The 12,543-nt window shown below is 31.5% G+C and overlaps 2 protein-coding genes across 3 annotated transcripts; one reads left to right on the top strand and one right to left on the bottom strand.

The window, feature by feature from the left end:
* The first annotated feature begins 5,430 nt into the window (after positions 1–5,430).
* LOC111900498 (probable E3 ubiquitin-protein ligase XERICO) lies at positions 5,431–6,647 on the top strand. 2 transcript variants are annotated; one of them, XM_023896380.3, is made up of 2 exons: positions 5,431–5,589; positions 5,978–6,647. In XM_023896380.3, exon 2 carries the CDS (start codon positions 5,991–5,993, stop codon positions 6,447–6,449), a length of 459 nt encoding a protein of 152 aa, XP_023752148.1. In that variant the 5' UTR covers positions 5,431–5,589; positions 5,978–5,990; the 3' UTR covers positions 6,450–6,647. The 2 variants fall into 2 exon arrangements, with proteins under 2 accessions (XP_023752148.1, XP_023752149.1); XM_023896381.2 differs by lacking the exon at positions 5,431–5,589 and adding an exon at positions 5,596–5,808.
* Positions 6,648–7,048: 401 nt separating this feature from the next.
* LOC111900497 (U-box domain-containing protein 6) lies at positions 7,049–9,257 on the bottom strand. The gene is made up of 2 exons (XM_023896379.3): positions 8,868–9,257; positions 7,049–8,267 (listed from the first exon to the last, which is right to left on the bottom strand). Exons 1-2 carry the CDS (start codon positions 9,146–9,148, stop codon positions 7,457–7,459), a joined length of 1,092 nt encoding a protein of 363 aa, XP_023752147.1. The 5' UTR covers positions 9,149–9,257; the 3' UTR covers positions 7,049–7,456.
* Positions 9,258–12,543: the final 3,286 nt, after the last annotated feature.

The following is a 12,543-nucleotide window of genomic DNA, read 5'->3' as shown; positions in this document are numbered from 1 at the left end:
TTAAACCTGTTGGTGAATTTAGTGTCACCATGTCATTTTAAGTAACTGGAACTAACATGTGAGCTAAGGGGCTTCATAATTTGTACTCTAATAAATGTACGGGGTTGTGCGGAATGCACGCATGTATAAGATCAAATTAGAAGCTGGTTCAACGACTAGTCGGGGGTCCGGGGGCAGCACCCGTGGGTCCGGGTTTCCAAAGGGGCAACACCCCTAGCGGGGTCCAAGGGGAAGAGCTCCTGGCTGGGATGATTATGGTAAAACTAACGAAACTCATTAGTTTTGGTAACCCTAAATCCTCATTGAATCCATATTATCATGACTTGCTTCCAAAGCAACTAATGATGGCCCAACCCTAATGAAACCCTAATCTCATTTAATATATAAATAGTTCTTCCTCTTCAGAAGAGGGTTACGAACTTAAGCTCTCGTTTTTCATCATACTTTCACATAATCCTCTAGCATATTGGCTTACGATTTCTGTGCCTAGCATCATAAGTGTCAACTTGGATTATCCTAGGCTGAATTTCTTGTAACCCAAGCATAGGGTAGAAATATCAGTTCGGAAAGTGACATCAAGATCCAAGTTGGTATCCAGATTTCCCCCAAAAACCCTAAATTCCCCCTACAAAACCTAGTAAGAGACTGAAATGTTATTTAGAGAGAGAGACTGGAATGTTAATCAGAAATCAAAATAAATAGTTTATTAATATGTTTTGAGAAAAATATATTAATTCAAAATTATATTGTTTAATTATACATTAATTTGAATAATTAAAAGTGGAAGGACTAAAGGTGACAATGTTTAAAATATTGTGCATTGACCAATTCTAAAACCTCCCTAAGGGTGGATAGTTCTAGGATGGGATTTGAGATGGTTTCTAGAGCTTTTCTTGGGCTCTAAGAAAACTTGGGGGGCAAACAAAAAGGGGTAAGGTTTATCCAAGGACACCTGCCTTATCCAACCCCCTCTAGTCACCTATATAAACCTTCCATTGCTCTCATATTTTTGGCACTCTTATTCCTCAAAGGAATTCTAAAAATTCTCTCATCTCCCCTCTCTCTTCAATAAGCCTCCAACTGCTAGGGTTTGGGTGTGAGTCATCAGAGGCACCCGATTTCTGGTGTTGGCTTTCTAAAGTTCTACAAAGAAGGATTTCTAGTTTATTTACAATAATAAACTAAAATGTATGTTTTCTATTATCCATTCTCCTAGATAGAAAATAGCAATGTACTTTACGGTTCTTGAATTCAAATTGTTGTTTGCAAATCATAGTAAGAACATAGATCATTTAGGGTGTATGTGAACTTCGAGTTTTATGTTTTCCGCCAAAATATGATTTTTTATCTATAAAACCCATCAACAGTATCAGAGCAATTGTTCTCTTTGCTCTTGCACAAAGTTGAATAAGATCAAAAACCCTTTTGATGGTTTTCGATTTAGGCAAGGGTTTTAGAAACAATAGCCTCCTTCTTCATTTTTCGAAATTGCTAGGGTTTTAGTAGGGTTTACTTTTTTTTTTTATTATTATTATTTTTAGTTTTAAATGTCTTGAAATTATATATTTGGTAAATCTCAAACCCTAATTTTGAAATTAGAAGGTATTGGATTAGGATTAAAATTTATTTGATTAATTGTTTAATGGTAAATAAATTGTTTAATCCTTATTGGTTTAATTTAAATTGAATTAATTTTTATTAAATTTGAATTTGTAATTAAATTTAGTTGAATTAATTTTGAATTTTTATTAACTTTGAATTTGAATTAATATTTATTTAAAAGTTAGCTGAAAAAAAATAAAAAAATCATTTTTTTTAAAATGGTTTTTTTTTCAAAAAAAATTTCAACAGATTTTTAATAAAAGGTGCGATTTTTTCAAAAAAAAAAATTGTGATCTATAATATATATATATATATATATATATATATATATATATATATATATATATATATATATATATATATATATATATATATATATATATATATATATTAAAAGAATGTTCCCTTATATTCTGAATAGTAAACTAATATGTTTTTTGTCAATTTTGTCCCTCATTTTTAAGTCATTTTGACACTTTTGCTCATTAGAATCAAAATTTTTATATTTTTTATGAACCTTTTAATATTCAAAGTTTGGCCACAACACTTTAAGGAATTGACAACTTTGGTCCATTTTCTGAAAACTTGTTAATTCCAACCCTTTTAATTCTATATCCATTTTGACATTTTTGGTCCTTACAGTAAAAAACTTTTACATTTTTTCATAAAAAACACAAAAAACGGTCTGGGACGAAATCCGAGTTTTTCCGCTATTTTTTGATTAATAAGTTGTCTAATGTTTTGTTAATTCTATTTTTTTTTTTGAAACGCCGAAATTTTATAGACCCAAAGCCTATCAAGCGACGAGGCTAGGAAAAAAATAAAACAGGAAAAGGTTTACAAAATTTTGAAATGACAAGAACACCAATCCACCCACTTCTAACGATGATAATAAGGAATAACACAAAATTGACCAAATAATTATTGAAAATTAGTGTAAATAACCCAACTTTTTTAGTTTACCGAAATCACTTCTATTTCCAAAATCGAGTATTGGAAGTATATAATCTAGTCTCATTAATACCAAACTCTTGCAAAAAAAAAATTATATCTAACCTCTTAAATTGAAATGTTACTTTACTTCTCCGGATTTTACAACCACAAAACTCTCTTGAAAACAGTATTTGAGCCATGAATTAGGCATGTGCACATTTGAGCCAAGGATTAAACACAAATAACTATTTTGGAATTCGAAAAAAATCCTTAAAATTTTGAAGAATAACTCTGAAATATTTTGTTTTGTCCGATTTTTTTTTTTTTTTTTGTATGAGATGTAGAATTTGCTTTTGATATGACACGAATCTAGCTCGAAACAAAGTCAAATTAGCCCGAAATGCAATTTTTCAGAGATGGTGATCAAATTGGATACTCCCATAAAGTTGGATTAATTATCTACATTTTCAAATAATCACGTTGTCCTTTTATGATTATCTGTAATAACAGTTTATTTCTTTTTAAATATAAAGAATTTAAATTGTGTTAAACCTTAAAGGGTAGTTAAAGAAGTCTTTTCAATCTAAATATCTAATGGATACATCGTTCTACAACTAATAAGATTTTGGAAAGCCAGAGATATTGAAAACGACGTGTGTGGGCCAACATCAATCTCCTGTACGGCATGCATAGCAGCATGTTCCTGCATGTGAAGGTTTACACAATTTACAGCTTTACATGTTGTTGACATGGGCTTTTAGGCCCACTAGCCATTAAATTTCATCCACTACCATTGTACCATAAACGAAAGGTGCATCATCGCTTTTTTTCATTTGCATCGTTTTCTTGTGATACAATGAACTTATTTATAACGATTAGTAACTTCGGAATATCTCTTGATTCTTGATAATAAAACAAGCTAATATATACAATGAATCTGTTTATAACAATAACAACACATGATATCATGATATGCATGCATTATATATCTATGTATAGCATTAATTTTTCATTTTTAAAGTTATAGGCCCCCATGAAACACTAATAATATATTCGATATGTCATAGGAGTTTTAATTCCAGTAGAAATCGAATCCATAGGAACAATATATATTAGTGTTAGGATGTGAATGTATATCTTATTTACATCTTTCCATACACGAGTCACTTTTATAGAATTATGTAAAATACATAGAAAAAAAATCATAGCAAAAATGATTTGGGACACACACCAAACAATTTGAAATCTTCACATGTATGTAAATTCCAAACAACATACAAAAAGATGTGAGAATCTAAGGATTAGATCTTGTTCTTGGGACCAAAGTCATTGGTTGTGATGTATAGACAGTTACAAAATGGTTGGACAGTTAAAAAATAGTAGGACCGAATAAACCATGGTTATTAGATGAATTTGATCCAATGGTTGTGATCGAATTCTTAGTCATATTTTCTTTGGTTCTCATCTAATCCATAGGCTGTAATCAAGTTCTTAGTAACAAATTATGGTTGTCGGATGAATTTGATCTAGTTCTCAAAATTTTACAGCTGCATGATGGATTGAATGCAATGGTCCAATTTCATTCTTACAATCCTACGCTTTGTAACACAATTCGGGTTTTAGAATAAGTTTTACCTTAAAAGTCATTTTCAATCGAAGAAACATTGGTTTGAAGATTGAGTTAGTATAAGGATTGAGGTTTTCATTTTAGACATCAATTTTTAACGAAATATTATTTAATGTACAAAAATAACCACGATCAGTATCACCACCACTCGCGAGTCTAGAATTTAAAATCACATTGCTCCTAAATGAGTTGAACCAAACCTAATAAAAAGTAAAACCAGGTTCAACCAAAAAAACATTCAATTCAAGATGCATAAAATTTGGACGTGAAAAGACTGAACCCAAGTCGGTCATTCCGTAATACATATTTTTTAACCAGAACCAATTTATACTTTTGAATAAGCCGGACATAAAAGTGTGAAAGAGAAAATATTTATTTATAATGAAAAACTCGTCCCTTTTTTTGGAGTAGATGCGAGACTTTTTCATGTCATAAAATGTGACATGTCTTCTATGGTTCTATAGTTTATATATTTTTCCTTTATTTTTTTTTTTTTGCCAAACAAATACATTAAGATAGTAAATGAGATTGTGTATAACTTTCAAAAAATTTAAATATCACCTTAATGCTACAAACACATCTACCTCTTTTAATAAATGAAACATAAAAATAACACATGTCAATTTTTTAGAATGTTTCTTTGATATGTGACATTTTTCTATGATTTTTATTATTTCTTTTTTTATAGTAAGAAATCAAATTCAATTCAAATTCAAATTTTAAAAATACAAAATCAAAACCTAATAACATTATTATGTTTATTTTGGTTAATAAATTAATTCATAATTACTTACAATCTACAATATCTTTGTTTTTTTTACATTTATTATTTGTTATCTATATAAAAATTTTAAATATACCGACCGTGATTTACACGGATTATAACTTAATACGTATATAAAATACATATTTACACATTCCTCAGATTCTGAACAAGGTTTTTAGTTGTTTCGGGCATCGCTTTATTTTTTTAACTACATGATGGATAATCACGAAACAAACATGGACATTAAAATTATAAACAACCTATACCACATTTTCTAAAATATAGGGACCCCATAAACGTGAGGTTAATTTTGTATATCGTATCAAAATAACACATTTTGGATTGCATAGTCATTTTCATAAATGGGACATGATCTTTTATAAAATAATAAAAAAAAATTAAAATGCTTGAAAATTCATTTTGTCAATTTCGTAAAAATCCTTTTATATATTGGTACCAATCTTTTAAAAAGGAGCACGACGATTTGTACTATTTAATAGAGTGCCGTCATCATCAGCCATTATCACTTTATCAGCAATACCCCACCCACCCCCTTCTTCCGCTCCACTTACACACACCCCCCCACTCCCAGCTTCTTTCTTGCTGGAAATTCTTAAAATCCCATCTCAATTCAACAATTCCAACCACAATCCGCTTCAAAGTACGTATTTTCTCCCTATCTTCATTGCTTTTTACTCTAATCTATACTGTTTCAAGTGATTATCTGCTTAATTCGATCTGTTCTAGATCTCGCCGTAAATTTCCATCGATTAATCGGTGAATGTTTTTTTGAAATACTCAAAGCTGAATCTAACTTCGGTATTCGATTTCGTTTCGCGATGTATGATGTATAATAATCAACGCAGTCGTAATAAAAAAGGTGCCAGGAATCGTACCTTTTGTTAGGGTTTCTTGTAATCTTCTTCCCTATCTGACCAATCTGAGCACCAGATTCATCTGACAGATTCTTAGTTTGCAGAAAAAACATTCAATTGTTAGTCATTTTGCTTGATAAACTAGAAGTAATGATTCTGACGACTTTTTTTTAGGTTAAGCAACGAAATGGGGCTCTCGCCATACTCAAACCCATCGGATGCAGGAGTGTTGTGCGTAATTCTGGTTAACACAGCTATGTCGATATCAATCATGAAGGAAATAGTTTGTTCGATTCTTCATGTGGTGGGGTTACGTGTAGCGTCATCGCCATCATCATCCAATCAAGGCTCGCCGGAAGCTTCTGAGCGCCGGGGAAGTCCGTCGGAGACGTACATGGAGGAGTTCAGAAGCCGGACGCCGTCGCTCCGTTACATCTCCCTCCGTCGTCCCACCAAACAAGAATGCTCCGTTTGCTTAACGGAGTTTAAACCAGATTCAGAGATAAATAAGCTTTCGTGTGGGCATGTTTTTCATAAATCCTGCCTTGAAAAATGGCTAAAATGCTGGAACATTACTTGCCCTCTCTGTAGAAACCACATGATGATTTCTAAAGAAATGGAAGAAAACAACACTTGCCCGATGTGAAGAATTGAAATCAAAACTTACACTTTTTGTAGATATCATCAATTGTGTAAGGTTTCCGGTGGTTTATTCATCTGAGAAACTGATAAACTTTGGTTATTTTTTTCTCGTTTATCGAGTTTTCTTTGACGAAACAGATATATTCTGTTTCTTTCATCATTTATGCCACAATATTGAATGATCATCCCATATCTTAATTCATGTTTCTAGATTTTTTCTTTTTACCTAGTGTTACAAATAATATAATGTTGTTTCATACAATAGTTTTCCGAATTTTTATCATATTGTTCTTTATGCTTTTTATCACTTTTTCAAGTACTTTTTTGTAAATAAAATCAAGCCACTAATGACAAAATCTTTAACTACCCTTGTGTATCCATAACAAGTTTTCTACAATTATTTCCCTCTTTTAATTTAAAACCGGAATTAGAAAAGAGATTTATGTATTTGCATAGAACAAAACTTTTAACTTTTAAAGAGATTCTTTATCGCACTTTGTTCCACTTTTTGGGATTTCACAAAAAATTACTAGTATAATTTTTGTTCTTGTAACATGTATTGATAACACTAGTTTGTCAAAATGAGAAATGGGATAATGCATATACTAGAAGCTAATTGCAAAATTTTCATTTCACTACATTAGAACTTGAGATAAAATATACAAGTAAACATGGTTTTCCTCCAAACCTCTTTATGAAAGATTTACAATCCCCTCTAAAATTAGTTAAAATCACCTCTCACCTTTTTTCAACCTTCTCTTTGACACGACACATGACAGAACTAGACCAGTCAAACTTTTCATTCATGCCTTTTGCACAGACAAGAGATCAGATCGATAAAAAGTCTTTGTCCCACCTTTTTAGGTGGAACAACAATTGCAGCAATTTTTGTCCCATTGACATCAGTCCAAAATCTAAACACAGTACAACCTGTTATGTCATGCATAACAGGTAACAACCACAGCCTAAAGAATACCTCAAATAGTTCTTCAAACGGTAATTTCAATGCTATTAACTTGATGAAGAAGAAGAAGCCCTTATTTGGATCTCACTCATACCAACTTCCATACTTCTTTGAACCATATCTTGCAACAAACTTTTAGCAGTTTCTACAGTTTTATCCGATCCATCAACCCTTGATGCAATATCATGAACAATCTTCTCAAGAACCGATGAACTCAATCTCTTTTCTGAAGAAGACTCCCTAAGTAAATCCAAAAGTGTCCTAGCTTTCTCTTGTGCTTCTTCACTTCCATAAACAGTTAACCTCAATAACCCAGGAATCGCACCTTCATTCAATATAAGTTCCCTGTATTTACTTCTACAGCTTACACACATTGTAAGCAAAGTAGTAACTGCATGTTCTGTGCTTACTAAAGATCCATCTTCAATCGTTTCCACTAATGTTAAAATCCCATCTTGAGTGTTTGTAATTGCGGATTTCCCTTCTTCAGATTGTGAGATGATTTGGATTAAAGATGTGGTTTTTTCAGCGAATTTGGAGGATTTTTTGCATTCTTTTAAGAGGTTGATGAGAGGGGGGATGGCTTTAGCATCGGGGATTAATGGTGGTTGTTGTGAGGTTAAGAGGTTGTGGAGGGCGGTGACTGAGTCGACTCGGCCTTGAACGGTTCCACAGCTGAGGATTTGGATGAGTAGTGGGATGACTCCAGAGTCTATTATGGTCTTTTTGTTTGGTGAGGCTGTTGATAGTGTTAGAATTGAAGCAGTGGCTAGTTCACGTAAGGTGTTGGTGTTTTGGAATTTGAGAAGTTCCACAAGAGGAGGGATAGCACCACATGTCACTATTTGTTCTTTGTTTCTGAAATTCAATGGGGATTTTTGAAGTTTAATACACAAACAAGCAATCTACTGAGTACTGACCATAACATATACAATTCATCAAAAGAGAAGAAGTTGGAATCTAGCATTTAGTGAAAGAGTAGGCTAGATTGTTGTGATTGAGCAGAAAACCATTGCATATTATGAAAACAGGTTTTAGTAAAGGTTGTATTCATCTATTTCTACAATAATAGCTTGATGAAGTTAGTAATCTTTCATGACCTAATCCACAGGCTACATTCAACTTGATTGACAGAAAAACCCTAACATGTGAGTACCAGAGAAACCAGAGGAGTTTAGTATTATCCCAATTGTTAGCACTAAAACAGAATTAGCAGACACCAAAACATCACAATCGCTTCAAATTTGAGACCAACACACACCTTCGCAGAACAAAGTGTTGATACCAATTGCAATTTAAGCAGACAATAATAAATCGTGAAATTAAAAGAAGAACCTCTCTGACCTGGTTAATTTTTTCTAAAACCCTAAAACGAGCAGACGTTGAGATAATACAAACAGCTATTGGGAGGCTTGTATGGAGATAAACACACATGTGATGTAGAGATGAAATTCTAACCGTTCGTTTCTGGAGGCGAGATTGAGGAGTGCAAGTAAGGAAACTTCGCGAGCATCGTGATTTCTGGAGTAGAGCATGAGAACGAGAGGCTGAATAACGCCGGCAGCAGCGAGCTTAGTACGAATCTTATCGGAGGAATTTCTGTTTCGAATCATGCTCCGAATCTCCCTTGCGGCGTGAATCTTGGTGAGGAGATCGCCGTTGATGATCTTACCGGAGATTTCATCGATTAGTGTTTGTTTCTTGTGATGGAATAGCCCTGGCCCATCTTCCTCTCCCATCTCTCTATCTCTGTCTCTCTCTCCTCTCTCTTCTTTCTGGTTTCTCTCTGGGAATCGATTCAGCTTCGGACCATGGGATTTTTACTCCACGGCTATCCCGGTCACCACTACTTTCATATATTCTTACTTTCCCTAATTTAATAATTCCTACTACATAACCTTCTAACTAAAAAAATAACATACTTTTGTTATCTTAATAAATTTTATTATATAAGTTTTTACCCTTATAATATAATAAAAATATTACTTATACCATTTTACATCAAATTAATATTACACTATTTTTTTATATTTTTTGCTCTTAACGGGAGTCGATAAACTTCATTTGTTCGCTTTAGTGGTTTTATATAGATGATATGATAGTATTTAAAGAATCAAATACACTAATTAAGTTTAAATAAACTTCAATTAGTAGATTATGAGTAGTTAAGTGATGAAGTTCGATTAGTAGATTATGAGTAGTTAAATGATGACATTGTATGTAATTATACAATGGAGTCGTTGATTTTTCGAAAGGATTATGGGAAGCTTGTATGACAATAAAAACTATATTGTTAAGATGTACATAATAGATCGAGCTTGTGACCATAGTTTCATTTGGTTTATGAGAGCTTCATTGCTCATTATAGATGACTTTTGATGTGAGATTCATTGCTCATCATTGATAAGAGCCTTATTGCTCGTTATAGATGACTTTCGATGAGAGCTTCATTGCTTATAGTAGATGACTTTCAATGGAAAACTTAATTGCTTATTTAATGAAACAATGGCAATGTATAAACTATGTTTAGTTTAATCAATAACCCTAAACATAAATATTAGTAAACATTTAATCTTAACTTTTAAATGCATCTAATTTGAAACATTTGACCGGAAAATCAGAGCAACTCGTAAATCTTCCTCATGGGTTATTCAAAGTCCATGAAATTGAACATTTGCCATCAACAACAGTTCATGAATAGACCAATTCAATTAATTTTAGATGAGTCTTTGAAGCTCAACACTCATGAAGGCAAACCCATGGAGAAGGAGGAGAATATTGTGATTTACTATCTGGTTGAAGCCGTTGAACGGGATCTTTATGTAATTTTGACTATATTGAGAAATAAATTGCCACGTAAACAAACCTAGTCATATCATTACTTCAATCCTTACAAATGATAAATAAATAAAAAGTGGCTAATTGAATTAGATTAGAATTAATTTCATGTCTCATTTGAAGTTTTACAATTGTCCTTTTTCAAAGAAGATATAATTCTTCCTCATTCCTTTGATATGATTAAATAATTTTTTAAGTAATATTTAAAGCTTGAAATACTACTAATAAAATAAAATAAAAAACATTGGGACCCACATGATGTTTACCAGTTGTTGGAATGACACTATTTTATTTTATTTATATTTTTTTAATTGAATCAAATTATGTATATATCTGCTTGGATTTGTTCCATTGTTGGTTTCATATCTAAGAAGTTTTGTAAATAAAAACAAGGGAAAAACATTGTGATTTATAAACCAAAATTAAATTCAAGAATTAAGTTTAATATTTAATTATTTATAGATGCTTTAATAAAGATCAAATAAACAAGTGTTTAGACCCAAATCCACAAGAGGAAAATTGGGAATTTTGTTGGAATTTGGGTTTAGAAGGAAGGAATCATGTATGAGAATCTAAACAAGTGATATAAATCCATTTCAGATAAAGACAAGACATGTATATTTACCTTTTAACAGACAACATGCCAACAAAATCATTATTATATACCTCAAATAATACTAGATTGCATTTTTCTAAAAAATTAATCACTATTTTTATATTTAAAGAGCAGACAAGGAAATTACTAAAAAGATTTTGAAACTAAGTGTAAAATTAAGATGGGTCCATTTCTCACCTCAGAGCTTAATTCATTGGATTCTTTTTTCAAGAATATTAGGCTCATTTTCAAAATTTATCACTCTTTTTCTTCATTTTTATTTTTTCAACTACTAAGATGTCGACATGTTCCTGTAGATTTATTAATTTCATATTTTTTATTTTGATATTTTGATATTATTTTTGTAATATTCTCTTAGACAATTTTTATAATTTTGTTGTTACATTGGGACCATTACGGTAACTTTATCTTATACAGAGACTCTTTCTGTAATTTTGATATTACATAGGATAGGGACTATTTCTCTAATTAGGCTACTACAATGGCCAATTTTATAATATCGCTACTACATAGGGATTTAAGTAACATTGTCTTGCAGAAGAATTGTTACTATAATTTTATCTTACAGCGAACCATTTATGTAATGTTGCTGTAACATAGCGATCATTTAAGACGATTTTTATAATCTCCCTGTCTAATAAAAGAATCCTCTCTGCCACGTGTCCCTTCTAAAACTCAAAATTCATTCAATGTGAAATCCCATTTTTGCCCCTCCATATCACACTATGGCTTACATGTCCAGGTCATAATATTTGTAACTTATATATCCAATTTAAATGTGGTGTGATTTGAAAAACCGCTTCACGTTTGGAAAGACTTAATTGGTTACCATATTCATTCTTCTATTTCATCTTAAAATTTATGAAACGACTATTATCACTCATATCGAATCCCTGCAAATAAGGAATTGATAAGGTATGATATATTCTAATTTAAAATTAATTGCAATTAAGTTGATTTACTTGCCCCTTTTCATCCTATTCAGTTCAATATATAATTCATATATTTTTAATCATTAATTTACATGACCACTCTTTCATACTTCCACCACATGAAACAAGTCCAAAAACTTCTCCAGAAGATGAGTCTGATTAGTCGAGACAACTGTATGTTCTTAATCCCTTTTACTCTGTAATGTTGATACTTATTACGAATAGTATATGTTAATATTATCCGTCTTCCAAAACGAATTACATGTAAAAGGAATATTATATGTTTTGAATACTTATGATCTGTTTGTGTTTTGCATTTTTTTTATGGTGTGTTTTTTTCTTGGTTGCATCTTTATAATCTTTAAAATCCCTTCAAAGTAGTAAAATAAAAGTTTAATTATTATATGTTATACCTATACGATTATTATCCATCTTCCATATCGATTTACATGTAACCATCTTGGAAATCTATTTCCAAATTGTCCCTGACACTTCAAAAATGTTATTATTATTGGATTTCTTAACTGTGCAATGCTCTTTTTTATATGAAAATGAACTTTAGTCTAATCTACTCACAATGAATCAATATTAAAAGGACAATTTTGTCCTTGGTTTCCATAAATGAAAGGATAGTAACCTGGTTAAAAGGTCAGTTCGGTCATTTCTTGGTTGTTGGTTGTTATTTACACAGGGTATTATTGCAATAGCGGATATTCAAATACATGTTAAATGGGTTACAAGAATTTTT

The sequence above is a fragment of the Lactuca sativa genome, chromosome 7 (assembly GCF_002870075.4).
Source record: "Lactuca sativa cultivar Salinas chromosome 7, Lsat_Salinas_v11, whole genome shotgun sequence".
In the NCBI taxonomy this organism is placed as follows: domain Eukaryota; kingdom Viridiplantae; phylum Streptophyta; class Magnoliopsida; order Asterales; family Asteraceae; genus Lactuca; species Lactuca sativa.
The sequence above is the reverse complement of the archived record's forward strand: the minus strand, read 5'-3'. Positions and strand labels throughout refer to the sequence as shown.

What these genes read in the sequence shown, in the direction of transcription:
- LOC111900497 (XM_023896379.3), bottom strand. Translation starts at nt 9,148, where the DNA reads ATGGGAGAGGAAGATGGGCCAGGGCTATTCCATCACAAGAAACAAACA. An exon ending in CTCGCCTCCAGAAACGAACG is followed by an intron (nt 8,268 to 8,867) that starts GTTAGAATTTCA and finishes ATTGAATTTCAG; the next exon opens with AAACAAAGAACAAATAGTGA.
- LOC111900498 (XM_023896380.3), top strand. Translation starts at nt 5,991, where the DNA reads ATGGGGCTCTCGCCATACTCAAACCCATCGGATGCAGGAGTGTTGTGC.